Here is a 27,330-nt window from a genome sequence, read left to right as displayed (position 1 = left end):
GCCAGCAACCCCATGAAGAAGTTCAGCTAATGCAAAGACGATTTCGACACAGAAGATAGTGATGTCTAAACAGAGCGCCATCGAAAAAGAAGATGCAATACCAAGGAATACATGTACGCATAAATCAACTGAACCGAAGAAAAACTCAGCAATTATGTCGTTTTCCTACAAACGAGCGTCGTGAAGAACTTTTTCAACACCACCAATCAAGACCTTGTCTGACACGACAAATGCGACAAGATCGCAAGCAACGACGAATTGTAGAGCCACAATTTTCTGACGTACTAAAAGCAACATAAATCCACCATCAAAAACTTCCTACAACGTGCGCTCGTTTCAGACAACGCACATGCGCAACCACCAGAAGCGAGCCGACTTCATGTCAACGGTAGCGCTCCAGTGATAGCAATCGACCGAAGTCCACACATTCTTCATTCAACATGCACTAGATTCAAGTGCAACCATAGTTCCCTTTCCTGCAAGGCACTTCAATCTTACTCAGTTCTATCAAGAGCTCAACATGTACTACGATCAGTGTTCACGTGCTTCGGCGCATGTAGAAGTCGTCCGGAGCACAGCATCCAGGCCCGTCCCCCAGAGTTGTGCTGCATGTCTCCGGACAGCGACAGTTTAATCTGCACTATAATTAGTATACAGAGATAAATGGGGATATTGGACCATTGGTTATTTGATGATGTTTGTAGTCTCCCATTGCTCCCTCTTGTGTTGCTTGCTGCGCGCGTTCTTTTTGGGGAGGGGGAATATGAAACGGAAGAGAGCAGGCCGCTTTCTGAAAGGAGAGGAAGACGAAGAATAAATCAGTGTTCGGACGGCCATATTTGTCTCCGTCCGCAACCCGCTGCTGGCGTCACGCACACACACACAGATATATATATATATATATATATATATATATATATATATATATATATATATATATATATATATATATATATATATATATATATATATCTGTGTGTGTGTGCGCGTGTCTGTTTTTGTGTGAGTGTCCCTGACGAACGTGACATATTTTTTTTCAATAAATGAATATTTATTTTTGAGGAAATCAAATAGAAGATGAGGTGGGGGGTATAAGTACGCATTCGGAGTTCCCGAAGTAACAAATATCGGGGGGACCTCCTAACAACACATGAAAAGGGGATAGTAGGATGGTGGCAAACAGTTAGTCCTGTCATAGATGATACAATTTCTACATTATCATCGGAAATAAACAGTAAGGGAGAAAAAATATCTTAAAAATATCACAATTATAATCACACAGTTAAAAGGAAGAAAAATAATTGAAGAAATCTTAAAAGTAACTTGCTGAAATTCAGACGAGGATAAATGGCACGTAAAGCTAACAACGAGAAGTATCAATTATAGGCAAAATTCAGTGACTCGGTAATTGAACAGTACATTGCATAATGGTAAAGCAGAACAAGATTTTAATAATTATGGGTTCGTTAAAAATGTTGCTTGTCATTCTGGCCCATGGCGGTTCCGCTGTCCCTGAGCAGCTTTGCGGGGCCCATACCGCACTAATTCTCGGCGTGTCACGCACATACGACCACGCACACCATCGCTTCTACTAGCCTGGCACGTCCCGCTCAGAGCGCTGCTGCCTGGCCTGTCAGCGCCAGAGAAAGCCGTCACTTCCACCGGCTGGCCATCTCCAGCCTTCTCTATGTTCCATACAAACCATTCCACTGTGTAGGAGTTAAGTTGGCTGACATCTCGTGTGCTCTGAACGCAACCACGTTGAAACCCGGGAGCCATATGTGTGACCCTGGCGCAGGTTTTTTGTTTCGCAGCCCGTGGTCGCCTGTATTCTTAGAGCGGCGCCACTCTTCGAGACAGGGGCCAGTGTGAACGGCGGGCTTCCACCTCGGTGCCCAAGACATATGGACACTGCGCACAAGCGCTTGTAACCGAAGGCCAAGCAGCCGGCTCACCGCGTGCAGGTCGCTCCGCAGCATATAGGCGCGTCTTTCCAGGGGTGGTGGCGTTTCGGTAGCGGTGGGGTGATCGGGCTTACGCCGTCGAGCATACATATGTAACGGGTAACTTTGCGGCCACCTAGCTCGAGGGTACGATTCAGCGGCACGTACGAGGTTAGTGGTCAGCGAGGCGTGCCAGTGCACCGGGCCCGCTGCGTCAAGGCGTGTGGACCACGAGCAAGACGGCTATGTGGCGTTCGTTTAAGTGATATTCATATGTGTGTTTCGAAAACCGGACTAGAAAAAGGGGCCGGTAACAACGTGTGTTGTTGATCGTCCCGCTTACTTTAAAATAAAACTGATTCGTAGAATGTGAGCGAGCAGGACTAAAATAAGGGTACCGCTAAATTTGTGAGGGTATTTAGAAGAGTGCGTAGAAACGAGAGGAAAAAAGCAAGCGAGACGATAGTCGGCCACCGCTAGTCGATGTATGCGACTTTGTTTTAATAAACCTATGTATTTCTAAATTGGGCTCCCTGAGTGTAAAGTGTCGCCGGACGGAAGCGATGACTGCTTGAAGATTTGTCTTCCTGGAAGACCTGGAGGAGAATCTACTGAACTTTTGGCCTCGATTTACTAGGGCAATTTCCCCTATCCGCGTTCGGGGGCCGTTGCCACAAATCATGCGACGAAGTTTGCAATTCCTTGGGATCTTCGCACTAGGAGTGCCACTGACTTTCTTTGTCGCAACAGTATGCTATACTGCAGCACGGAACTCTTCGCCCACTCCTCACCCATTGAGCTGGACAGTTCGTTTTGAAAGTGACAAACGGCATGCCGAACTCTTGCTCGACACAAAACAACTTTACGGTGTAACAACCACAAACGAACGGCGGGACGGAACGCCAGAACGAAACGCTTACTGACGTGTTGGCAATGTATGTGTCCGCCGACCATCGGGAGCGGAACACTGCATCGCATGTTGGGACATGCGTGCACAACGCTCGCCGGGACCGCCAGTTACCCTTTTCTCGCTTATTCGGTTCAAACCCTGCTTGGCCAGAGAACACTCTGGTGTTGTCTCTCCGGATGCCGCACTGAATATGTTGGAGAAAACATTGCCCGTGCCGGTCACACTCGTAAAACTGCCCTCAATCAATTTTCTGAATGTCAGATCTACCAACAGTCTGGCTATAAAAGCCACCGCAGGACCGATCACTTTCCCTCCGGCTCGCCTGTAGTCTTGTGGTCTCCAGCCCGACGCGCTGGCCTTTTCGCAAAGCTGCCGCCATGTGACAAATGCCACTTATGAAATCGCTCCACAGTTGCCTTCCTCCCTACATGACCGTATTTGCGCTGACATTTTACACATTACCCGCTTGATTCCACGTCATGCGCGGACACCTACTGATACTTTGTGGAGTACGTTTCAGATGCAGTCTTGGTTCGCCTAATGTTATGCGACAGTATTATGTAAGAGAATGTACTGAAGTGTAACAGAAAAAGGGCTTCATTGTGGCCCAGTTCCCAATATTCGCAATATTCATTGTTGGGACCCTGCTTGACATTTTTTTGAGTAGTGCAAGTAATCCCCTTGTCGGAACATCTGCCCGTAACAATGTCCACACACAGTAGGTCATTGTGGCACGATAGTGTAGATTTGTAATATAATCAAAAGCATGAAAATAGAGCTACACTTAAATAAGATATGCGAAACAAATATTATAGCTTTTGACATGGATAATCAAAAAGCTGAATTTACAATTCAGTAGCAGAGCAACGTACTATATCTGATGACATAACGGTGGAATTTTAGAGGACGTGAAATCAATCGATTCGCAGTCCTTGTACGGCGTGTCCCAGCTAATGTTATATATAAGCTGCCCAACAACAACAAAAAATAGATTTAAAAAGATTCCGAACAATACAGTTATAAAACCTACGCTGTCCGGTTTACCGGACAGCGTAGTTTACCGGTAGTTTACCGGAACCCTGTAGGGCTTGAGATCGTATCTTGTATCGTGTTTTCTAAATCTTTCTTTCCGTTGAAAACTTGGTCAAGGTTAGCTTCGACCCTACATAGTTGTAATTTTATGTATTCCATGCATTTCCGTCAACCGACATGAAAGGAAGGAAAGTCTTTTAAGCATATTGTTGCGTGTCGAAAGACAGACAGAAGAGGCTATTTACAGGGCTATTTACACTGGAGCCAGGCAGCCAGGCCGACACTCGCTCGCGCCAAGCGCACCCACCAACTTCATCGTCGTTCTCGCGGCGGCTCGTCTCTTGAGCATCGCTCAATGATATCGTAATACTACTCCCCCCCCCCCCCCCGGCGGCAAAAGCACCGTCACGGTGCTGTTAAATTTCCAAGGTGCGTGGAGCGTTGTAGGGCTTGCGTCGGGCAATGTGGACATTGTCACTGGTTGTCACAGCGGAGGACGTAGTCGGCGTGGCTAGAACGATTTCATAGGTGACATCTGTCACTTTGCGGAGCACGCGATATGCGCATGTGTAACAAGAAAGCAGTTTTTCACAAAGGCCAATTTTACGCTAAGGTGACCAAAGCAAGACGAGGCTGCCGGGCACAAAATGGACATCACGGTGACGGAGGTCGTAGCGTTGCTTCTGCTTGTCTTGAGACACTTGTAGACGAGCGCGTGCAAGTTGGCGAGCGAGGTCAGCATGGGTGATTGCATCAGGGGCATAATCGCTAGTTGAAGCTGTAGCGGATGGAAGCGCAGTGTCCAGTGGTAGCATTGGTTCGCGGCCATAAAAGAGGTAAAACGGGGAAAAGCCAGCAGTTTCGAGACGGGAAGAGTTGTATGCAAAGGTAAGGTAAGGTAGAGCCAGGTCCCAGTCACGGTGGTCGTCGGAAACGTATTTGGATAGCATGTCTGTAAGGGTGCGGGTCAAGCGCTCAGTGAGGCCGTTCGTTTAAATATCTCGGTAGGACGATAATACTTGTCAAAGCTCATCAGCCTGCGCAGAGGACAGGTCCGTCGCAACCATTTTCTTTATGTTGGGATCGACACCCGAGGCTGGCGCGAGAGGGGCATGCTAAGCTCGCGAGAACAATCGCTCGATAACGCTGTCACGTATTGCTCGCCGAGACAATCGACGGTGGCAAGGCAAATACCTTGCGGAAGAATTTGCTTTGCCAATCCAAAGTTACAGACAGGCATGCGAGTGCGGTTCTCAGTAATATTAAGTATACTGTGAGGCACTGTAACGTCATACCTTATTGGAATGTCGGGCAGAGGAGTGGCGAGGTACTCGCCATCAGGAACTGGTGGGATAGACAACAGTTCAATGTAGGCTATTGACTTTGGCTGCAGGCTAAGAAAACGGGTGGCACGTAAGCGGCAGTGGGGTGCGTCAGAAGGTTCTGCGAGCGTCGGCAACTCAAGGCGAAGGTTACTGGAAGAGCAGTCAATAAGAGGAGAATGTGCGGAGAGAAAAGCGAGGCCAAGAATGAGGTCGTGGGGGCAATGAGGAATTACGGTGAAGAGGACAGAAGTGTTGCGGCCGGCGATGCTGACACCTGCCGTACACATGCTGACGATAGGCATAGTACTGCCATCCGCAACACGGACGACGCGCGCCGACGCTAGGGTGTGGAGATTGTGCAGTCGTCGCCGGAAGGCGGCACTCATAATAGAAAGATATGCTCCTGTATCGATGAGTTCTGTGACAGGATAGCCGTATACGTCAACGTCAAGAAGGTTTCGGTTCGTGGGTAACGTGAGCAGAGGATTTGAGCGCAGGGTCGACAACGCACTTCACCTCCAGAAGCTGCAGTGCCTAGTTTTCCGGCTGGATCCGGGAGGCGATAGGCGGCGAAGAGAAGCGACGGGGTTGGGGCGAACGAGACTGATGGCATCGAGCTGAAGGCGAGCGGTTGTAGCGAAGGTTCGGAGCAGGAGCCTCAGCGGCAGTGGATTCATGGCGGGTGGTATAGGGAACGGAAGGTCCAAAGGTGCGGGAATAAGCGGTGGCGTATGTCCGAGGTGGCCATCGGTTGCGGCAGTGACGAGCGACGTGGCCGATGCGACAGCAGCGGAAGCAAATCGGCCGGACATCAAGGGTACGTCAATCGGACGGGTTGCGGCGAGGTGTGGCGAAAAAGGAGCGCCGAAGACGAGGAGGGCCACTAGAGAACTGGGGAACATTGGGTTGAGACGTGGAACACACGGAGTTCAGACCCATGTTCTGAAATTCCTATCGGACGACGGCCTGAATCATCGCAATGGTGGTTGCTGGCGGATTGGCTGGCGTCGTGGAGAAAGCTGACGAACGGTGCGCCTTGAGTTCGCGGCGAACAATACGGGTGACGTCGTCACAGGTGGCAGTCTGGCGTAGTGGACCCTGACATGTCGACGTAGCAGCAGCGTTGTGTAGCCGCGTGATGTGGTGTGTGATATGGCGGCTCTTAGCTTGTTCAATGCGACGGCATTCTTTGATGATGGCGTCGATAGTCGAGACGTTGCCGAAAACAAGCAAATTGAAAGCGTCATCGGTGATGCCTTTTAGAACATGTGACACTTTATTTACTTCGGACATAGCATCGTCAGCTTTGCGGCATAGAGCCAGACCGTCGAGGATGTATGAAACGTACGCCTCCGTAGGGGACTGAACACGAGACGCAAGAGCTTTTCTCGCGGCAGCCTTGCGCCCAATGGGGTCGCCGAACAGTTCCCGTAGCTTCTCTTTGAAACTGTCCAAACTGGTTATCTCGTCGTCATGCGTTTGGTGCCACACGCGTGGGGTGTGGCCGAGATAAAAGATGACATTGGCGAGCATAATAGTCGGGTCCCACCTGTTATTCGCACTGGCGTGTTCATAGAGCTTGATCCAGTCGTCAACATCCTGTCCCTCCAGGCCAGAGAACACACCTGGGTCGCGATGTGGGGCGACCGTGACGATTGGAGCAGCGGGAGAAGCCGAAGCCGTTGCAGAGTTGGGCGCGTCACCGGAAGGCACGGTGACAAGCTCGGTGTGCCGACCATTTAGGAGTTCCGTAGTGAGGACGGGGATCGCTGACCTCCACCAGAATGTTGCGTGTGGAAAGACGCAGACAGAAGAGGGTATTTACAGGCTATTCACACTGGATCCAGGCAGCCAGGCCGACACTCGCTCGCGCCAAGCGCACTGACCAAGTTCATCGTCGTTCTCGCCGCGGCTCGTCTCTTGAGCATCGCTCGATGATATCGTAATAGTATTATTATATAAACATTATCCATGTAAAACACTCCATGAGATAACCTATAAAGGATATAATATTACTGCGAACTCCTTACAACACTCCTTGAGCTGCCATTGCGTGTATGTAACCAATTTAAGCAGCTCTTCAATAAAGAAAAACAGCAACACAAGTAGCGGTAGCACGCACTAGTGCACTACGAATCTCGCAGACCACATAAAGCTTGAAGAACCTCACGTGGAATTTATGGCCACGCCGCTAGATGGCAAAGCGAGTCCAGCGCCAAGCGTGACAGATGAGTGCGGTTGCGATTCACTGCGCACACGCACCATCGCCCCACACGTTCAATCTCGAAGCGGACGCATTTTGGAGGCCAGGTGACGTTGTCGCGTGCGCGCCGCTAGATGACGCAGCACGTGAACCATGAGTACGTGACGCAGACATGAGCGTGGCTGTAGCACTCGGCTCAGGCATGACGCGGTTCGGCATGGGCACTTCTGATTGTCGCTCCATTTATTGAATACTAATTCTATTAGCTTTGACAGTCGTAGCAAAGGGAAAGAAGTTCCACAACAGCGGCCACTTCCAAGAACCCAGCGGCCGAATACACTGTAGCGCTCCAAGCCATCGACATTATTACCGGACCCACACTTGCGCTTTCGGTTTTGGGTGCACGCTTTCTGAAAGGTAGCAGGAACGCCTTACGTCGGCTACGCTGACGGTAGCTGTATTTTCTCTGCATCTATGCTCAACCACCCGTGGTCTTTGTGTCAAATCGTTTTATCATTAAGCAAGAATGATTGCGGACTATCTTAACAAGGCTCCATCGATTATGTGCCACGGCAACTTCAGAAAGAAGACGCAAGACGTCTTGTGAAATGAGTAAATGTTTCTCTTGCTTGTATAAATTCTCGTTCCGCTTTTTTCTGAATTCATCCAACTTTGTGGCACCGGGTAAGCCGCAGTAGTTCCGGTACGAAGCTGCACCGGACGGCGTCAGCTGAAAAATTTAATTACAGACACGTTTGATTTTGGTATTAACACATCATATGAATAGTGCGTGCAAAGGCAGAACTTGCGGAACTGGTGAATGGGCGACATTAAAAACAAAAACAATTCCCCTTTACATATAGGGCATAGCAGATACCTGAATGATCCCAAATAATACCATGCATAACACGAGAACATTCGGTTTCCAAGCATTCGCCATTCCCGGGGCCCTATTTGCTGCACTTAAGGAGCACAATTACACGGGCGACCACTAGTCTCCAAAAGAACTTGACTTCAACCGACGCGATCGTACACTATGTATACACAGACGTAGTCACCACACAGGCTCTATACAACACCGTGCTAGACGCTCGCAGAATTTCTTGTACTCGCACTCAAGACAAATGCGTGGGTGCGCAGCCTGTTCTCAGTCTTTCATAAGACGGCATTTGCGAGTTACCAGTTCCAGGTGTTTGAGCGCCTTGGCGTTATGCTTGGCGGGTTCTGCCAGCGCAAGCAACACACTCCCGTTACATCACTCTTGCAATTGCTCGTCGCGTTTTCTACAAGTGTAGGTACTGTAAGAAGGTATGTGTTGTTACTGGGCCATAAAAAGCGTCACAAACTTGTCCCACTAAGACTTAGAACAGGCAAAACTAACTTTGTCACCACTGCTGAGCTGCTTTTGGCTAGGTCACGAGAGGCGCCGTGAGTGTGTATCAAGTTTATTCCAAAATGTAAAAAATAAAATATTAAGATCATGTTGCTGTTCAGATGAACCGTTACGAAATTGTTCCAGTAAGATTCAGTACATGCGGAACTGACTGCGTCACATGGCCGAGCTGCTTTACGCTGACTGCGTCCGAACGGCATGGGTGGCGAGCGGGCCTCAGAAGTATCCCAAAAGTATCCCAAATTACAATAATGCTCTGGGTCCGAGAAAGTGTCATGAACTTGTCCCAGCAAGGTTCTGTACATGCGCAACTAACTGCGTCACACGGTCGAACTACATTTCGCCAAGCGCGCCACAACACAAGGCGCGGTAAGCGCGCCCAAAAACTACCAAATTTAGTTGCAATAATGTGGGACTAGCAGAAGCGTTGCAAATAACTCCTAACACGAGTCATTAACTTAAATTAACTGAGCCAGGAGCGCTTAGATGTTTTTCGTGAACTGCGTCAGAAGTTTGGGTTCCATGTCTTAATGCTTATTGCTTGAAATGCGTCACACGCTGTCAAACAATATTTCTCACCTTGCCGTAGTCCAATAGTGCAGAGGTGACATGTTTAACTGCAGAAAGAAGGCAAGAATACGCCGGAAGCCCAACAAACTAGGGTACATAAAAAAAGAAACGAAAACAGGCCGACGAGTCGCCGAATAAGTCAACGCTCGCATGCGCAGCCAGCCTCGCTCGCTTTCGCGGCCTGTTAGAGGCATGACATGTTAGAGGCCTGTCACTACGTAAAGCAAGAAAAGTAGGTATATTTAGTTTTGCCGAGGAAGGATTTAAAAAATGCACAATGTCTCCTAACTCCATTTAACATTTTTTTCCGATTCTCGCGACACCAAATGGTCGACACTAATACTGGCGTGACGTATTTCGTGTTGCTACTTTTCGCCGAGTGTCCGCTCTTGTTGAGTTTCTTTCTCTATCGTCATAGCGACATTGGTTCTAGCTGAATTTTGGGTCGCGGCTGTCTAATATCTCATCTTGGTGTGAAAATCAGTAAAAATGTATACCCATTGGCATCTCTTGGTCATATCTGCTGAAAATATTACGTTGCACAAGTCACATACCGAGATGTATTAACAATACTTTAATGAGAGAGAATGGCGCATAAACCAGATGACTGTCGTGACCGATTCCACCTCTACATGTCAAATCGTCCTATTCTGACTGGCACCATTCTTGTTTGCACCATAACATAAACCTCGCCTATAAAGACACCGTCACAGCCTAACTATAAGGGAGGTGAACTAGAGGTAAAGTAACGCTTCAGTCGGGACACATGCATAACGACCGGGGAGACTCGCGAGTCCAGTGAAGCGATCTCGTAGCTTACGTCGCCAAGTTGTCGCAATATCGTGTCGGGCTCTGTGTAGCGCAGCGGGAAGCTTTTGAACAAGCCGATACGGTGACAATGTGTACACAGGAGGACAACGGAGCCAGGGGGAAATCGAATGTCCCAATTTCGGCTGTCGTAGCGGATCTTCTGCGTGGCCGGACGCACGGTCTGAGTATCAGGCTGTGCGAGCCCAGGCGAAGACGCCTCGGCCGCATGCAGTGGGAGTGTTCGTCGAGGAATGAAGCCGTGTGTCGAAGGGCAAAGAAGGATGGTTGCCAAATAGAAGGCAAAAGGGTGAAAAGCCAGCGGTCTCGTAACGGTACGAATAATAGGTGAAGGCAGAACAGGAGAAAAGTAGGTCTTCAAATACTCGGGACAAGAAGGTGCGGTCGCGGGCAGTGAGTAGCTGATGGGGTGCGCCGTGATGCAGGATGACGTCATGTAAAACGAAATCTGCCACCTGAGATGCATAGCTTGAGCGCAAAGCTCTCATGATCACATACTCGATCACTTAATCGGTCGCGAAAAGGACCCGCTTATTACAAGGTTTACATCGCACGTGCTCAAGTTGCCATTCTAAGACATTGGTGCACAAATTATGCAAGAAATCTGAGCTGGTTCGATTGTTCTCTTTTACTTTCTTTTTCTCCTTTACTCTGTCTTTTCTTTTCGTTTCTTCCTGGTTCGCTTTACCCACAGTGTAGGTTAGCATAAGGCACGCTCGTCTGGTTGACCTCACTGCTGTTCTTCTTGAGCTGTCTCTGTATTCTTTCCGAACCTCTAGAAATGCATCATTTATTAGTACCCAGCAATGTTAGTTTTCTTTTAGTGAGCTCTTGCCTTGATTTGAGAACCGTGAGGGGGAAATAATACGTTCTTGTCTTGTCAAGCTAACGTGCCAGTCGAACGTGCCAGAATGCTAAGCATACGCTATATGCTGTCCGACTTTTTAACCTTTTCCTCACCTGTTCTCTTGTTCTCATCATCTGTCCTGGAGATGTTGCAGCAAATTAACTTGCTGAACACGCTTACTATTACGCGACGCGGCGTACGCATTTGTGTTTACAGTACGATGTCCTGACATTCCCTATTTTTTTCAGGCACCATTATCAACATTTCCAGCGCTGCGTCATCAACAGTGGTGAGTCTTGTTGCAGCAATCATTTCAGTGGCTTCCTTCAATTCGTTTACGTTATGTATTGTAGGATCTGAAGTCATAGAAACGACTTCTGAGGGATTACTGCGAGAAGCGTCTGTGAACGCTACGTCTCCTTGTCGTTGCTCCTCAGTTTCACCTTTTCAAGCGTTTGTTACTTTTCTAAGGAATTCTTATTGCTTTCAGTTTATTTGCTGTTATAGTTTTAGATAGTTTAGGATCCTTGCCGGTATGTTTAAGAAGTGCCTCTTTTCTATAGCAATTGGCTTTCACTGCCATTTTGGGTGGATATAAACGCAAACCTCAAGTGCAACATAATTTACAGCGAAGTTGTTTATGCAGACATTGTGACATCGTTGTCGGAGTTTGCTCAACTATCATAATTAGTAATCGCTCGAGCGTCATCGTCTTCAGCCATAGCTGGCTCGTTGCCACTCGTCATTCCAGCGCAGAATTACAGCGAAGCTGCATGTGGCTGGGCTTCCCTGCATTTTTATTTTCCGTGAAGAAAAACTATCATCATCAATGGCTAATACCCCCGTAAGCATTCATGCTCCCGTAAGCAAGTAAAAAATGCAATGGCTCCTAGCCCCATCAGGCAGAGACTACAAGCACTCCGCAAAGTGAAGTGAACAGTGCTTAAATTCTTTCCAATTACGCATACAACATACAGAACAGCATGTCGAAAAGTGTGATCATCAATTGCTCATACCCCCGGGAGCAATAGATCATACCAACGTCAGCAAGCAAAATTTCAATCACTCATAGTCCCGTAAGGTTCATGGCTACTCACTTGGCGTGAATTAGCTGCGATGACGCTACCCCTGTTGTCGTTGTCGGTGATTCCAATGTGGATGTGTCAGTAACGAAAAGGAAGAAGGACCTGATTTGACGCCTACCTCACGCACCCTGGAAGCCCACTAAAGTCAACCAAATTCTTTCTGTTGACGAAATGAAGCTGTTACCACCACTTCCCTTCTCTTCTGTCGTCGTAATAGGGAGGCCACGTTTACGGGTGTATGAGCCATTGCTAAAGTGAGTGTGAGCCATTCAATGTCGTACATGATAGACATCTTTAATTTCGAAGCGATATAATTTTGAAGAATCGCAAGTGGCTATGCCGGGCGGATGCTGCTAATCATGCATCCGAAGAAACTTGAGAAATTGAACGCAAGCGTCAACGGCGGACTGCCGGCACACCGTCACTGACGTCGTTCTCTCCATCGCAGCCGAACATGCTTGTGACCTTATTAAGAAACACAAAGACGTCAAACGTCGGACCAATCCAACGAATCGTCAAAATGATTACAGTGCCCTCATCTCCATTGGTGGGTATCGCGCCCAATATACGGAGCTTTGGATTATTTGTTCCGCACACTCCATCACGGCTACAACTATGGGAAGACCACGAGTAATGCGCACTCCTGAGGAAAAAGCTGCCTACTGCGAGCGTCAGCGAGAGTTAGCTTGTGTACGGGCTCGTCATCGTAGGCCGACCCCGACCTGCGCGCCAAAGATGTCGAATTTAAATCGCAGCCTGCGAGAACCGCAAAAGAAAACAATTCTAAAGCATGCTCACCATGCGAAGCACGCAAAAGCGAAAATGATGCATAACAATGGTGAAACATAAGATTCAGAATATAGACAGCTTGCGAAGTTTGACTATCGTGGTTTAACAATTGGTGTAACTAACACAGCTCCGCTGTTTGACCAACTTTCCGGAATGGAAGGGGTGGAGATCTTGTCGAAAGGGAGGAGGTATCTTAAGGGTGTTATGTCTGGAAGTATAATGTGGGTAGGTAAAATTACATTTGTATTAAATTACACATTGCAGTGCTTAAAAACCTCGCATAAAACGTATGGTCTATTTCTCGCGGTGTTTTGGATTAGTCAACGGGGCGAGTAACGAAGAAGGCGCGCAGGGAATGTAGGTGTTCTTATGTGTAATCTGCTGGAAGTGTTTCAAGCGCATGACCTATTAGCAGGTTTTGCAATAAATCCCTATACAATGACTTGACAGCGTTGCACGGCTTTCATTTTGCTTTGCTGGCAAACTACATGTTGCAGCAAGTCTTTCCTTGGAACGACGATAACGGGGACATGTTGGAGTGACGGTAGGCGATACTCAAACGTTTGAAGACAGTGACTAAATTTTTGAGATCGGTGAGTGCAATTCCATATAGTAGTTGTTGCGGGCTTTGTTAGAGTCCCTATTGATGTTTACCGGGTTTCCTCGATGAAATTTGAATGGTTGCAAGTTGAAATTTTAAGGGAATGAGTGCAGTCATATGGCTAATATGCAGCCAAACTATAAAGGGCGTGATTTAATTACAGTGTTTGCTTAATTATCTTTGCGACCATGTTTACATTTCAGAGCCGCTAGGCAGTACTATTCTGCATCATCGCCCCTCAACCAGTCCGTCCTGTTCAGGAGACACTAAAGCAGGTGCCACGCACCATGCGAATTGACTTTATGCGGAGTAGTCTTTGGGTAGCTGGCCACCGAGCATCATTCGGGAGTGAGCTGAATTAAATTAAAGTTGTTTTTCTACATACAGTGCAGAGTAAATCATGATAAGAACACATTTCGATCCATTTGGTTGAGACTAGGTGGGATCCACAACATATTTACTTATAGGGAGCAAAGCGAAATACGGATACAACAGATACGCATACTTAACACACTGTCTGACACAAGATCTGAGTGGGTAAACAGTACCCTATAGGTGCACCTTGTAACATTTTGAATCACCTGGAGGACAGACGTTCAATAAGCAACCAGGTGTATGCACCTCGCGCCGAAAAGCAAGCTCAGCATGCATGTTGTTGAGCGGCGAAAGTGTCTAGCCTTTCCTCACCAATTGAGACGCTTGGCTTCTCTACTGCGACGACTGTTCCTTCACCTCAGAGTCGTATCCGTACACCTAAATTATGATTTTAGGGATGACAGTCAATGTGAAAGAGAGGTACTTCGTGAGGACATGCTTACGCTTATTTCGCTCTAATCTAAAGAATAAAAATCCAGCTAAACGTTGTCATATATAGTAGATTGCTTAAATTAAGCGCTAATCACAGAAGGCACTCAATCCGTCTAAAACAAGGAATTCCAGATCTTGCTTGCAAACTGGCAGGAACATTGCGAGCACTGAATTGCTGTGCAAGGACTCTTTTCAATATGAAAGTGTCTGGATGCGCATATAAAATTACTTTCTCTTAAACAGAGCCAGTCTCGAGACATTTTGATATACCTTTAGGCGCTTGACGCAAGCGTGTTAGAGACGACAGCAGCAAGATGACGGTGACGACGATCGTCTGACTCCGATGACAGGATTTCTACTCAGAGTCTTTGACTCCCGCTTATTACGTGCCGATTTCTGCGTTCTACATAGATATTGGATGAGCGTAAGCGAGAGCAGCACGCATTGTGACGTCATCAGGGATACGTGTTTTAAAATCGTACGCACCTCTGACTGTTATTTCATGCATGGTAAAACGACGACACCATTTATATTCCGGCAATGAAATGGCTAAACGTGTTCTACTTCGGTCCATCATGATGGCGGGGCAGTATCGCACCGTTTCTGCGTAGTGTTAGCCACTATAAGAAGAATACTGGGGAATATGAATCAAAGCGACAGCTGTCATGAGGGCGCATCCGCCAGGTGGTGCCAGTGACAGGACGCACATCTTATAGGCTTTATCTTTCTTCAATCCTCCTGGTGAAATTATCTTTTCAAACGCCCAACCACCAGAGAAATCGCCTCCGTGAAGACATCAGGGGCGCTATAACTTAAACCTATTCGAAACTTCTATTGCAATTCTACAATCAGCCCTTCGCGTTTGGTCAAATGCTTTTTTGGACCACGCCCACTTCACCTGCCTGTCATGTGACCTTCAGAAAACCGCGATAGCTCCCAAGCTTACATGAAGTGTACACAATGATTATGAATGATTCGACAGACCAAAGAAATTAGTCCTGATTCGACGCCTTTTCGCCATTAACCCTCTGCTATTCGTCAAAAGGTTTCAGGCTGCACCCACTTCACCTGTGTGTCACTCGACGTCACAAAATCGCGATAACTCATTGCGTCAAAGTGACAGGTGCACGTTAAAGATGCAATATTATGCCGAACAAAGCTGTATTTCTTTTTTGAATAGCCGGAGACAGCCCTGTTCCGAAAGGAATAGAAGATGACTGCTGCCGATTGTTCAGCCACTGGCTACTCGCACTTGCCGGATAGCATGTGTTTATTTGCCCATAAATAAACTTTTGCCTGGCCATGTAATGTTTTTAAACACTTTCGGCACGTTTACAACATCGCTCTGCCAATTCTTCTTTGCTGAGGATACACTTCAGCGGCATCTTTAACTGTCTGTTGGACCCCGCAGCAATTTCAGACAAGCCACCGCAAGCTATCTAAGGGAAAGCGGACCAATTGCATAAGCCGGCAACTCCCTGTTCATCTGGTTATCTATTTTCAGTGCGCTTACTCGGCTCCATCGAAATCTTCTCCACATGAGCGGACTCCCCTCCTCTTGTCAGCCAATTAGATAAGAAAACCAACTCAATGTAGGCAATCCTATTTGTTAGAAGAGCAAACAAAAAAGACCTCCTACAAGCGAGCAGAGCGTTTGATTGGGCTGCACAGGCAGCGCTGCAGGTCATCGCCCTATGATTGTGTTGGTGGTTAAGTAAATTTCACGTCAGGAGATCGGAATAAAACATATTGGAACAGTTTTACGTTATAAGGCCCCAGTTCTCCGTGGAGGCCGCTCTCATCGTATTTGGTGGACACAAAGTACCTTTGTCGGCAATTTTCTTACCACGCCAAGCTACCGCCTCGCCTACCCCAACGACAAGCTCTCCGCTGGCCTTGCGCGCTCGTGATTTTGACGACACCGGTATCTCGCGTTGTTTTTCATGCTTATCCCTATAGTCATCATGGACTTTGTCGATGTCGAAGGAACAATAATTGCCGCCGAGGATTGTACAGCCGAATACGGATGGTGTCTTAGCCGCAAGGACAAGAAAAGCCAGCACCAGCCAACTAAGCCAGCACGCGTCACTGCCACACAGTTGTAGCAGAGCCAGCTGCGACTCTTCCATCACTCGCGCACTCCAAGACTTCCAAAGCTTCCTGAACACGACATTAAAATCGTCCTTCGCCTATCACACGCCTTCAATCCCACCGTAATAGGATAAATGTCAATCCGCGGCGCCATCCTCGCTGCTACAGGACTGACTCTGACTGACATCGAAGACTATACCTAGAGGACCAACTCAGCCTGCAATATTGTCTTCGCCAGCACCCCTAAGATGCGCTATGCCGAGCGCTACTGCGAGATCACTTCCCTTTAGATAGGAGGCAAGAACTAGCCTGCGGCAGCCTACGCTACATCCTTGGATGACACCCTTAAAGTGATCATCCATGACATCCCACTGCACGACGGTGATGAAGCAATTACGACCAGCCTGGTCAAGCGGTGCCCTTCTATCCTGCAAGCTCGTGGGATCGATAAGAAGAACTCGGTGCATGAACGTTTTCGATGGACAACAAGTCCGTTTTAAGTCTAATGCCGAGGCACCGAATACAAACGGTATATCCCCAAGAAGAAAGCTGAATTCTGCACCCTTTGCGGAGCAGTCTGGCATCGCGCCGTCATTTTCCCGGTCCTATATCCTGCAACCGATACGCCACATGCTACAAAGAAGAACTCAAGCGGACTGTGCCTACCAGCCACAATGTTCCTTTTGTGACCTCGGCAACCCCACCAGGGACAAGGGTTGTGCGCGGCGCTACCTTACCCCTCGCCTGCTCCTACAGCAGCGCCAAGCACAAACTCAGCATCACACCACGGCACAAGCAGCCAGCGCTCCCGTTCACCTAAGAAGCGCTGGGGAGATCCGTCTGCACCCCCGAATCATTCACGCAGTCGCTCCACGGCTCGTTCTAGCGACTGCTTCCAGAAGTGCGCTCGCAGTACCTCCCAATAAGGATGCAACACCACCACGGAAAAAGCCTTCACGCAAATCGTGTGGGGCAGTCATGGCCTCCCGCTCTAACTTCCCTCCATACTCACTGCCACCCACTCCGTTATTGCCATCAGTCATGCATCAGTCGTACATCAGTCGCATCGTATCAGTTGCGCCTTTCCAATGCCTTTCCCATTATAAGAAGCATAATGTCATCAAGAAAGGATACAAAAAATCACTCGCACTTCAGCCGGACACCGTCAATGTAAATCTGGCCGAGTCGGACCTTCATAATACTCTCAGCAAGCTCATCGAGGGTCAGCCCCTAGCTCGCTACGAACACCTCTCCCACACCACGACAGGACGTAAAGTCCTCAGTAATAGGAGCATTCTTTACCTCACACAGGATGGAGCCAAGCACTACATACCGCTGGACATCCGCGACACCTCCCTAATTCGCCCCTCCCGACCAATATGCACCTCAACCACGACACGCCGCACCACAAGGGCTCATCAACTCGGCAATAGGTATGAGGGTGCTTCGCACGTAGCTTATGTCGACGCCCCATACTACCCGACCCAATCGGCCATGGGACTTGCCGTGATCATGGCTCGGAACTTGATATCCGAATAACCAGTTCGATACGCAGCATTTATTCTCAATAAGGCAAAGAGGCTTCTATAGTTTTCTTCAATACATCGACTACTGCATCTTGCATCGGTCTTAATTCCATGACGGCCCTACGTAACTACAACAGACACCATCTCGTCCCAAGCGCCCGCATACTCATCGCCACACACACCTCCCGTCGTATCAGCGTCCACATGATCTGGTCCCCGAGCCACGCAGTTCTTACGGGAAACAAAGCCACACACGACGCCATCACTTCTCTCCCGGCCAGCAGTTTTCCGGACCGCCTTACGACCCGCCAGCCCCTGATCACGAGGCCGTAGTCTCGCGCAATCAATGCACCTCGAGCGCCACCACATCATCCCGTATGGCGAAATCCTCGCGTACTACTGCAATGCCCGCCTCAATAGCCTCCTTCCGACAAGTCTCTCAATAATAATCAATTGGCCACGGTCCGGCTCCTACAGACGCGCAGCTTTGCTGTACCGTCCCTTTACCATCACATCTACCCCGATGCCTTTACACCGCACCGTAATACATGCCATTGCCATGCGCAGATCTCGCCCACATCATATGGGCATGCCCCACATGACCAAACATCTTCGAACACAGAACCAATACGTCAATCAGAATCACCACGCCCGAGCAGTGGGAGGCCATGCTGCTCAGCGAATGCCCACAGAACTAATTCTGTGTAGTCCGGCTGGCCGACGCCGCCGCCGATTCAAAGTATGGCCGCTGCCTTAGGAATGGGGGCTCCAGTGGGGCTAGTCTCGGGCCCCCTGGCCTCTCTTCACCCCAGCAAGGACTTTCAATAAAGTTTTGGCTCTCTCTTTATGTCTAGCTGTCACCATTAAAGAACAGGAGAAAGTGGTATTTAACGAAAGTCCTAAATGCCGCAAAGAGATAGCGGGCTTCGGCACGAGGTGAGTATCCGTGCGATTGGGGCGTAGGTGTTAGAGTATTCCACTCCTCTATTTTAAGGCAAAGGTTTGATTCGACTGTCGGCCATCAATTTATTTTGATTATATGAGACCCGAAGTGTGGCAAGAGCGGAAATGCCCACATATCTACCTACCCACCAACCTCCCGCAAAGTGCGTGGAATGAAGCGCAGGATGTTTCACATTCACATCTTCTGCAAATCTTACTACGAGAACACGGACCGATATTGATTGTTAATACTTGCGTATGCATAGAGGACCATCTACAGACTTTGAAATAAACATGCGCTGCCTCCACTTTTGTACTGGGACGATGAAGTGCCGGGGAGTAGCGGTGTAGACCAAAAGCAGGATCGAAAACTATGGTAGATCGAAGGAGAGGTAACGCGATGTGTTATGTGTCGCTCATAACGAGGTGATCTTTGTCTCTGTGCAACTTTCGCTGGAAATAGCGCTTTGATCGCGCGATATGTCCTCATTACGCTGTGACCTTTGATGAAAGTGACTTCCCGATGTACATTCACAAAAGCAGCCAACGATGCCCCAGGTAATCTACATACTTTGCTTGTCTTAGAGAAATAATAAGTGGATATTATAACATTCCTCATGAAGCGCAGGCCAGGGATGGTTCGTAGCTATTGGAAAGAAATATGAGGCTAGAATTACCGCTATCCTAAACAACGGAGCAAGGTAAACAAATGTGTTCGCTAAAACAGTGGCCAGTTAATATCTATTTTCGGTGAATTCAACGTTGTTAGGTTTTATAATATGATTGCAAGTCGTGAAATTTTTATTTCATCTTAATTTCATTATTAATCACATTATTTTCTTATCAGCCCCGTGTTTTAAGGTATATCTTTAATTGGACCATGGTCGTTCACCCAGCCAGAGGTATGCTCGAGATCACAAGTAGCAATGTAGCCCTGAGCACCTCATCCAATCGCGTTAGCTGTATCGGGACGACGAACGGCACGAACTCAGGAAACATTGAATGCATGTTTATTGCGGTCCGTACATTTATAGGGCCGGGGGGAGAGAGGTAGCAGTTGACAAGGAAGAGCGAAATGAAGCACGTTGCACTGAACCGGCGATTGATAACAGGCAAGTGCTGATACCTGATGTGATACATCCCCCCCTTTTTTTGATGTTCGTTATTGGTCATTGGTGATTTGTTGAAAGTCCATGTTGTAGGCTAACTGCATGGATGGCCTTGTCGGTCGCGTGGACCGCCTTCGCTGTGGAGGCTGTGCCGTCGCACCAGTGGCTGCAGGGTCCTGTGGCGATGATGGGACATGCTGGGTTTCAGTTGGTCGGTTCTCAGCTCAGTTGCTGTCATCCGATGAGCATGAAGCTAATCGCTCCCTGGTCGAGAGCAAGTGCTGACGGCTGCGCCGCAGAACGCAGTCATCGGCTTGCACTAGGTAGGACTGCCTTCCGGCCGGGGCGATTATCTGACCTTTTCTTGCCCATGAGGACCCTCTTATGCGCACGACATCACAATCTTCAAGGGGTGGCAGGTTCCGGCAGTATTGTCGTGACTGCTTGTGCTTGCTGACCTGGGTGATCGGGTGCGGGCAGAAATCCGGCAAGGGGGTGCGAAGGCTCCTTCCTTCAAGCAGCTCTCCAGGCGACCGGCCGTCTTCCAAAAGACTTGTTCTGCAATTTAATACGCCAAGCCAAAAACCCTCATTTCCTTCGCTTGTCTCTTTAAGAATCCTTTTGATCACCTGTACGCCCTTTTCCGCAAGGTCATTGGAGCGCGGAAATTGTGGGCTAAATGTCAATTGCTTAAAGTCAAACAGTTTCGAAAAGCGTTCAAATTCGCGGGAAGAAACCTGCGGTCCCTTAACGGTGCAAACTTCGGATAGCATGCCATACCTAGAAAACATTGCGCTAAGTCTTTCGATGACAGTACACGCACTTTGATCAGGCAACTTCTCGACGTTTGGAAAGTTTGACATCGCGTCATAAGGGCACAAATAATACTTTCCTCCGTATTGAAATATATCGACATCAAGTGGCTGCCAGGCTTGGGTCGGTATTGAACGAAGCATGAGTGGTTCTGCGGGCTGACTGTAAGCGTACTTTCTGCAGATTCCACATTTGTGGTTTCTATATCAGAATTTATCCCAGGGCAGTAAACGAGTTGCCTAGCTCTTGCTTTGCTCTTAGCGATACCAAGATGTCCTGCATGAATCCACTTTAATGTCTCAGCACGCATGCGGGGGGGAATTATCACTTTATTGCCATTCATGATTATGTCGTTTACCACTGACAGCTCCGATGCAAAAGACTTTGCACCGCCCTGTTGTAAGCAAAGGTTACGTATGGCAGGACGGCGTCCCACGTCTTGTGCTCGACGTCGACGTATATTGCTAGCTTGTCGGCGAGGGTCCTGTTCAGGCACTCCGCGAGACCATTCGTATGCGGGTGGTAGGCAGTCGTCCTCCTGTCGCTTGTCTGGCTGTATTGCAGAATGGCTTGAGTAAGCTCTGCTGTAAACGCCGTTCCTCTGTCGGTGATGAGGACTTCTGGGGCACCATGTCGCAACAGGATATTCTCGACGAAAAATTTCGCCACTTCAGTTGCGCTGCCTTTCGGTAGAGCTTTAGTTTCAGCGAAGCGGGTGAGATAGTCAGTTGCTATGACGATCCACTTATTTCCAGATATTGATGTAGGAAACAGTCACAACAAATCCATCCCCATCTGCTGAAATTTTGGGCAAGGAGGTTCGATCCGCTGTAGTAATCCCGCTGGCCTTGTCGGTGGCATCTTCCGTCGATGACAGTCTCGGCATGTCTTGACGTAAAGAGCGACGTCGGCAGTCAGACGCGGCCAGTAATACCTTTCCTGTATCCACAACAGCGTCCGGGAGAATCCGATGTGCCCAGTAGTTGGATCGTCATACAGGGCATGCAGTATTTCTGGACGCAGCGCTGACCAAACAACAAGAAGGGAGTTGGCGCGGACTGGTGAGGAGTTCTTCACGAACAGGTTGTTTCGTAGCGTGGACGAAGACAATCCGCGCTTGAATGCACTGTGGACAACGTTGGTGTTCCCTCACAAGTACTCGGCGAGGCCTTTTAGCTCCGGGTGTGCTCGTTAATATTTAGTGAAGTCTTCCGTGCTTATTATTCCAAGGAAGGCGTCATCGTCCTCGTCGTCTTGCGGCGGGGGATCGACTGGCACGCGTGATAGGCGGTCGGCGTCAGAGTGTTTTCATCCGGACTTGTAGATTACCGTGACGTCGTATTTTTGCAGTCTGGGGCTCCTTCGCGCCAGCACTCCTGAAGGTTCCTTTAAGTTAGCTAGCCAACACAACGTGTGATGGTCGCTGACAACTTTGAATGGCCTGCCATATAGGTGAGGGAGGTATAAGGGAGGAGGCCACATGATGGCGATGCATTCCTTTACAGTCGTAGAATAATTCCTTTCCGCTTTTGTGAGCGACTGGCTAGAATAAGATATCGCCCGTTCAAGTCCGTCTTTCATTGGATTAGGACGGCACCGAGGCCTAGGCTACTGGCGTCAGTGTGCATTTCAGTATCGGCATCCTCGTCGAAGTGTGCAAGTACGGACGGCGACTGCATGCGCCGTTTAAGTGCTTTAATTGCGTCGGCCTGCGGCGTTTCCCACTTGAACTAGACATCGCATTTGGTTTGCTGTGTTAGTGGCTACGCGATGCGTGAAAAGTCCTTGAAGAAGCGCCTATAGTAGGCACATATGTCATGGAATCTACGCACTGCCTTCTTGTCGATGGGCTGCGGGAACATTGTGATGGCAGCTATCTTCTGCGGGTCGGGCCGGACTCCAGATTTGCTTATGACGTGGCGCTGGAACATAAGCTCATCGTAAGCAAAGCGGTACTTTTTCGGCTTCAGAGTGAGCAGTGATGACTTGATGGCGTGTAATACTGTCGCAACCTGCCTAAGGTGATCGTCGCAATTTCCGGAGAAGACAACGACGTCGTCCAAGTAAACAAGGCACGTCTGCCACTTTAATCCTGCTAACATCGTGTCCTTGACGCGCTTAAACGTTGCAGGCGCCGAGCACAGTCCGAACGGCATGACCATGAACTCTTAGAGGACATCTGACGTGAGGAAGGCGGTCTTTTCGCGATCTCTCTCGTCGACTTCTATTTGCCATCAGCCAGACTTGAGGTCCATCGATGAGAAGTATTTAGCGTGTCAGAGCTGATCCAATACGTCGTCTATCCGTGGAAGGGGGTATACGTCCTTCTTCATGATCTTGTGAAGTCGACAATAACCTACGCAGAAACGTAGGCTTCCGTCTTTTTTCTTCACCTAGACTACAAGAGATGCCCACGGGCTTTTTGACGGCTGGATGATGTCGTCGTGCAGCATTTCGTCGACTTGTTACCTAATAGCATCACATTCTGGCGTCGAAACTCGGTAAGGCCTCTGGCGGTGTAGTAGAACGCACTGTTCAGTTATTATGCGATGCTTTGCGACTGCTGTTTGCCGTATCCTCACTGACGTCGAAAAACATTCATTGTATCGTCCGAGAAGACTTCTGAGCCGTTGCGGCTTACTCACGGGGAGACTGGGATTCATGTCAAAATCTAGTGCGGGAACTATAGTCGTCAGGGTAGATGCGGCGGAATCCCAGGGACAAACGCATTGCTGGTTTCCACAATTTCCTCGATGTGCGCGATTGCTGTGCCTTTCTTGACGTGTTTGAACTCCTTTTGTCACTCCTTTTGAAGTTTGTCACCTACACCTTCATTTTTCCCCCTGTGCAGTCCAGCGATCCCTCTTGCGACAAAATTTCACGCTCGAGTAGTAGACGGTCACCCTCGATGACGCCTACAACGTCAGCGGGTGTTTCGGTGCCGAAGGAAATAAAAATGCTGGAGCGCGGTGGGATTCTCACTTGATCATCTAGCAAACTCAATGCGTGGTGACTACGAGAGCTCTCCGGCGGTGTGCTTTATCATCCGACAGCGTTATCGATTTCGACTTCAGGTCGATGACTGCGACGTGTTGGTTCAGGAAGTCCGTGCCGAAAATGACGTCTCGTGAAGAATGCTGGAGGATAACGAAGGTGGCTGGGTAAGTCCGGTGATGAGCGGTAATTCTTGCCGTGCAGATTCCAATCGGCGTAATGAGGTGTCCTCCAGCAGTCCGAATTTGAGGGCCTTCCCATGCAGTTTTCACTTCTTTAATTGTGCTGCAATGTGTACAGTCATGACGTAGTAATCGACCCCTGTGTCCACTAAGGAGGTGACTGCGTGGCCGCCGAGAAGCACGTCGAGATTGGTGGTTCTTTGTCTTGCGTTACAGCTAAGTCTTGGCGTCGGATCACGGCTGCGTCGCGTTGACATGTGGCTGGTACGTGGCGCCGTCAGGTCGTCTTTTGTCGGCGTATTCTTTGCTTCTAGACTTCGTCGGGACGGCGGCGTGTCGTTTTTGTGTCGTCGAGGTAGTCTCTTCGGCGTCCTTGTCGGCGGCGGAGGATATTCGTCAGTTCGACGAACAGCAACCGCACCTCAATCGGCTGCTGCTTTTAGTAGGCTCGCAGAGCGGCCGCGGGCTGGGCCAGTGTATGTACGGCGCTGCGGCGACAGGTAGCGGCCTGGTGATGGCGAATAGGATGGACGTCGAGAGTTGCACTGAGTAACGATGAGGTAGTCGGCGATATTGCGAGGGCGTTCACCTTGCTGCGGGCGCGGAGCGTTGACGTCTAACCCTCATAGTCCGATTTCACTGTATGGGCATCGGCGGTAGATATGTCCGGCTTCCCCGCAGTTGCGGGAGAGCGGGCAATGGTTAGGGGGTCGCCAATTGTCCGTCTTCCTCGCGTAGCTGCGCTGGGCGACGGATGAGCGTGCTGGCGGTGGCAGCGGTGGGCGACAGAATTGTGGCGTTACAGGGCCCTGGCGCGGTTGCGGAGGGGGAGCTTAATGACGGGCGACGGAGGCGTAAGTCATCGCTTCCGGCACGGGAAGCGTGTATTCGGGCTGCACTTCGGTAACGCCCAGTGACCATCGAAGTTCGTCCTCGACGGTGTCAGTGACTGAAGACACCTGAGGTAGCGACGAACAAAAAATTTTGCGCAGTTCCTCGCGCGCAATGGCCCTGATGGTCTCTTGTAGATCACTGGAGCCCAGTGCTTGGATGGCGCACTGCGGCGTGAGCACTCGGCGGTTATATTGCCTAGTGTGCATTTTTAGAGTTTTATCAATAGTCGTTGCCTCTGTCAGGAACTCAGCTATGGTCTTCGGTGGGTTTCGGATCAGTCCGGCGAAAAGTTCTTGCCTTACGCCTCCCATCAAAAAACACACCTTTTTTTTCTTCAGTCATTTCCGGTTGGGCGTGCCGGAAAAGACGGGTCATCTCTTCCGGGACGATGGCGATGGTCTCATTGGGTAGTTGCACTCGGGATTTCCAGCAGAACTTCAGTCCTTTCTTTTCGGACAACGTTCGTGAACGTCCTCATGAAGGTACTGCGGAACAAGTCCCATGTTATAAGGGTGGACTCCCGATTCTTAAACCAAGTCCTCGCGGCATCTTCCAAGGAGAACTAGACATGCAGCTTATCCTCAGAGGACCAGTTGTTGAAGGTCGACATCCTTTGCAAGGTTTCGAGCCAGGTTTCCGGATCCTCCGTCACAGCTCCACAGAAGGCGGGGGGCTCTCTGGTTTGTTGAAGTACGATGGGCGACACTGGGGCTGCCATTGTGGCTGCCTTGGCCACAGTCTTCATAGTATTCCCAGGTAGAAGGGCGTGCTCCGGGGGCACCTGTTGTAGACGGCACCTTGCTCGATGGTCCGGGACTACGTTGGTGTCCTCTTTGCGGACCCGGCATGGCTCACGGCTTGTCGGGGGCGTCCGGTACATGAACGAGAAGCACCTGCACCAGATGTCACGTGGCAGTGACGTATAAAGAACACAGTAGCAATTCTGTGGAAGACAAAAATAACTCTTATTGGGCGAACCTGTGCCCATAAAAAGAAGGTTACAGTTAAAGAACGACGACAGCGGCGAACACAGTCGGCGATCGTCCAAGTATGATGAGCGGGTCAAGCTCGTCGGCTTTTATACATCAGTCGTCTAATGTTCCAGAGTAATCGCTGGAACCCGCTTGTTTTCCACTAAGTTCTACACCATTCGCGTCGCGCATACATACAATCATATTACACAAGGTTCGGTGACAGACAGCGGATGGAAACATCGATAACATTCCAGAAAATTCCTATACATGCTGGCGCGTCTTGCGCTGTGCGATAACATTTGTTATACGGTCAAACGTGGTCACCCGATAAAGAGATAATTTAATTGAAAGAAGGCAGAGAGGTCGGCCTGAGCTAAGGTGCTCTAGCCTGCTACTGTGCACAGGGGGAGGGGGATCGGTATTAGCCTGGCCGACCGAGCGTGATAGTATGGAACGCGGGTAATCAGTAATACCCGCGCACCACAGTATATGATAGTCCAGGTTAACTATTCACTAAAGGCCACTTCATGGAGACGTGTGGAGGTCACACGCTCAATTTTTACTTTCAGGTAGTAAGGGTAAGATTGAACGTTAGTTTTATTTTAAGGCTTAAAACAGGAAATCTTGTTTTAGCACATTTAGCTGGAGCTCATTCGCATTTATCCACAATCACAGTTCAGACAAATATTCGTTTGCATTTGGCGGAGCGTTCAAGAAGTGGTGACATGAGAAAAATAGGTTTATCTCATCTGCATGCAGAACTTTATCACCTCAATTAGGTCTACTGATACTATTATTAATATAAACTAGGAAACTATGAGACATAAAATGTAGCCACGTAGAATACACGTAGAAGATGTTCTGCCAAAAGCAAATGGGATACAGTTTGCCGATGTGCTCTGTATCCTGGTCAATAAATAGCTGTTAATAAGCTCCAAGGGAATAAGTCTTATTGCATAAAACGACAATTTACGTAATAATATTTCATGTTTATTAGTATCACACGCTTTCTTGAAGTCTGGCAATAACCGAAGTGTACTAAATCTATTTTCAATATTACTAATAGCTTTATATTTTACTCTAATAATAGGTGTTTCAGTATCTTTTCATTTCTGGAAACTATACTGATCAAGTTTTATTGCTGATGTTCGAGTGGGGTAAAACGTAATGCACAATTCGTAAAATATCTATACTACCGTTGTTGAAGGCAACAGAAATAATTGACCGTCTGTAATGGAGTACTTATAATCGCAACATATTTTTTCACAATCGAGGTCTTTCGGCCAATCACAGAAGCAGCAGTTTGGGCTGCACTATAGTTTCTGATCGTGGCGGTTTGCCAGAGCAGTTTAGTGTGGCCACGCGTGACACGTTCTGGCAACCGTGAGAGACAGCAACTGCGCTGTGGCTTCAGACTGTTTATTTGCATTTTAAAGCGTGACCATCAAGATGCTTTAAAGCTAATTAGCTAT

At 48.7% G+C, this 27,330-nt stretch overlaps 1 protein-coding gene across 1 annotated transcript in view; it reads left to right on the top strand.

The window, feature by feature from the left end:
- Positions 1-27,330, top strand: part of LOC142574391 (putative oxidoreductase TM_0325) — a 144,329-nt gene that overhangs the window by 72,885 nt on the left and 44,114 nt on the right. Inside the window, exon 5 of the mRNA XM_075683485.1 lies at positions 11,300-11,340. Coding sequence (XP_075539600.1) covers positions 11,300-11,340 — 41 coding nt within the window. The remainder of the gene's footprint in view (positions 1-11,299; positions 11,341-27,330) is intronic.

This window comes from Dermacentor variabilis, chromosome 3, assembly GCF_050947875.1.
Source record: "Dermacentor variabilis isolate Ectoservices chromosome 3, ASM5094787v1, whole genome shotgun sequence".
Taxonomy (NCBI): domain Eukaryota; kingdom Metazoa; phylum Arthropoda; class Arachnida; order Ixodida; family Ixodidae; genus Dermacentor; species Dermacentor variabilis.
Note: the sequence above shows the minus strand (reverse complement) of the source record. Positions and strands in the feature narration are given on the sequence as shown.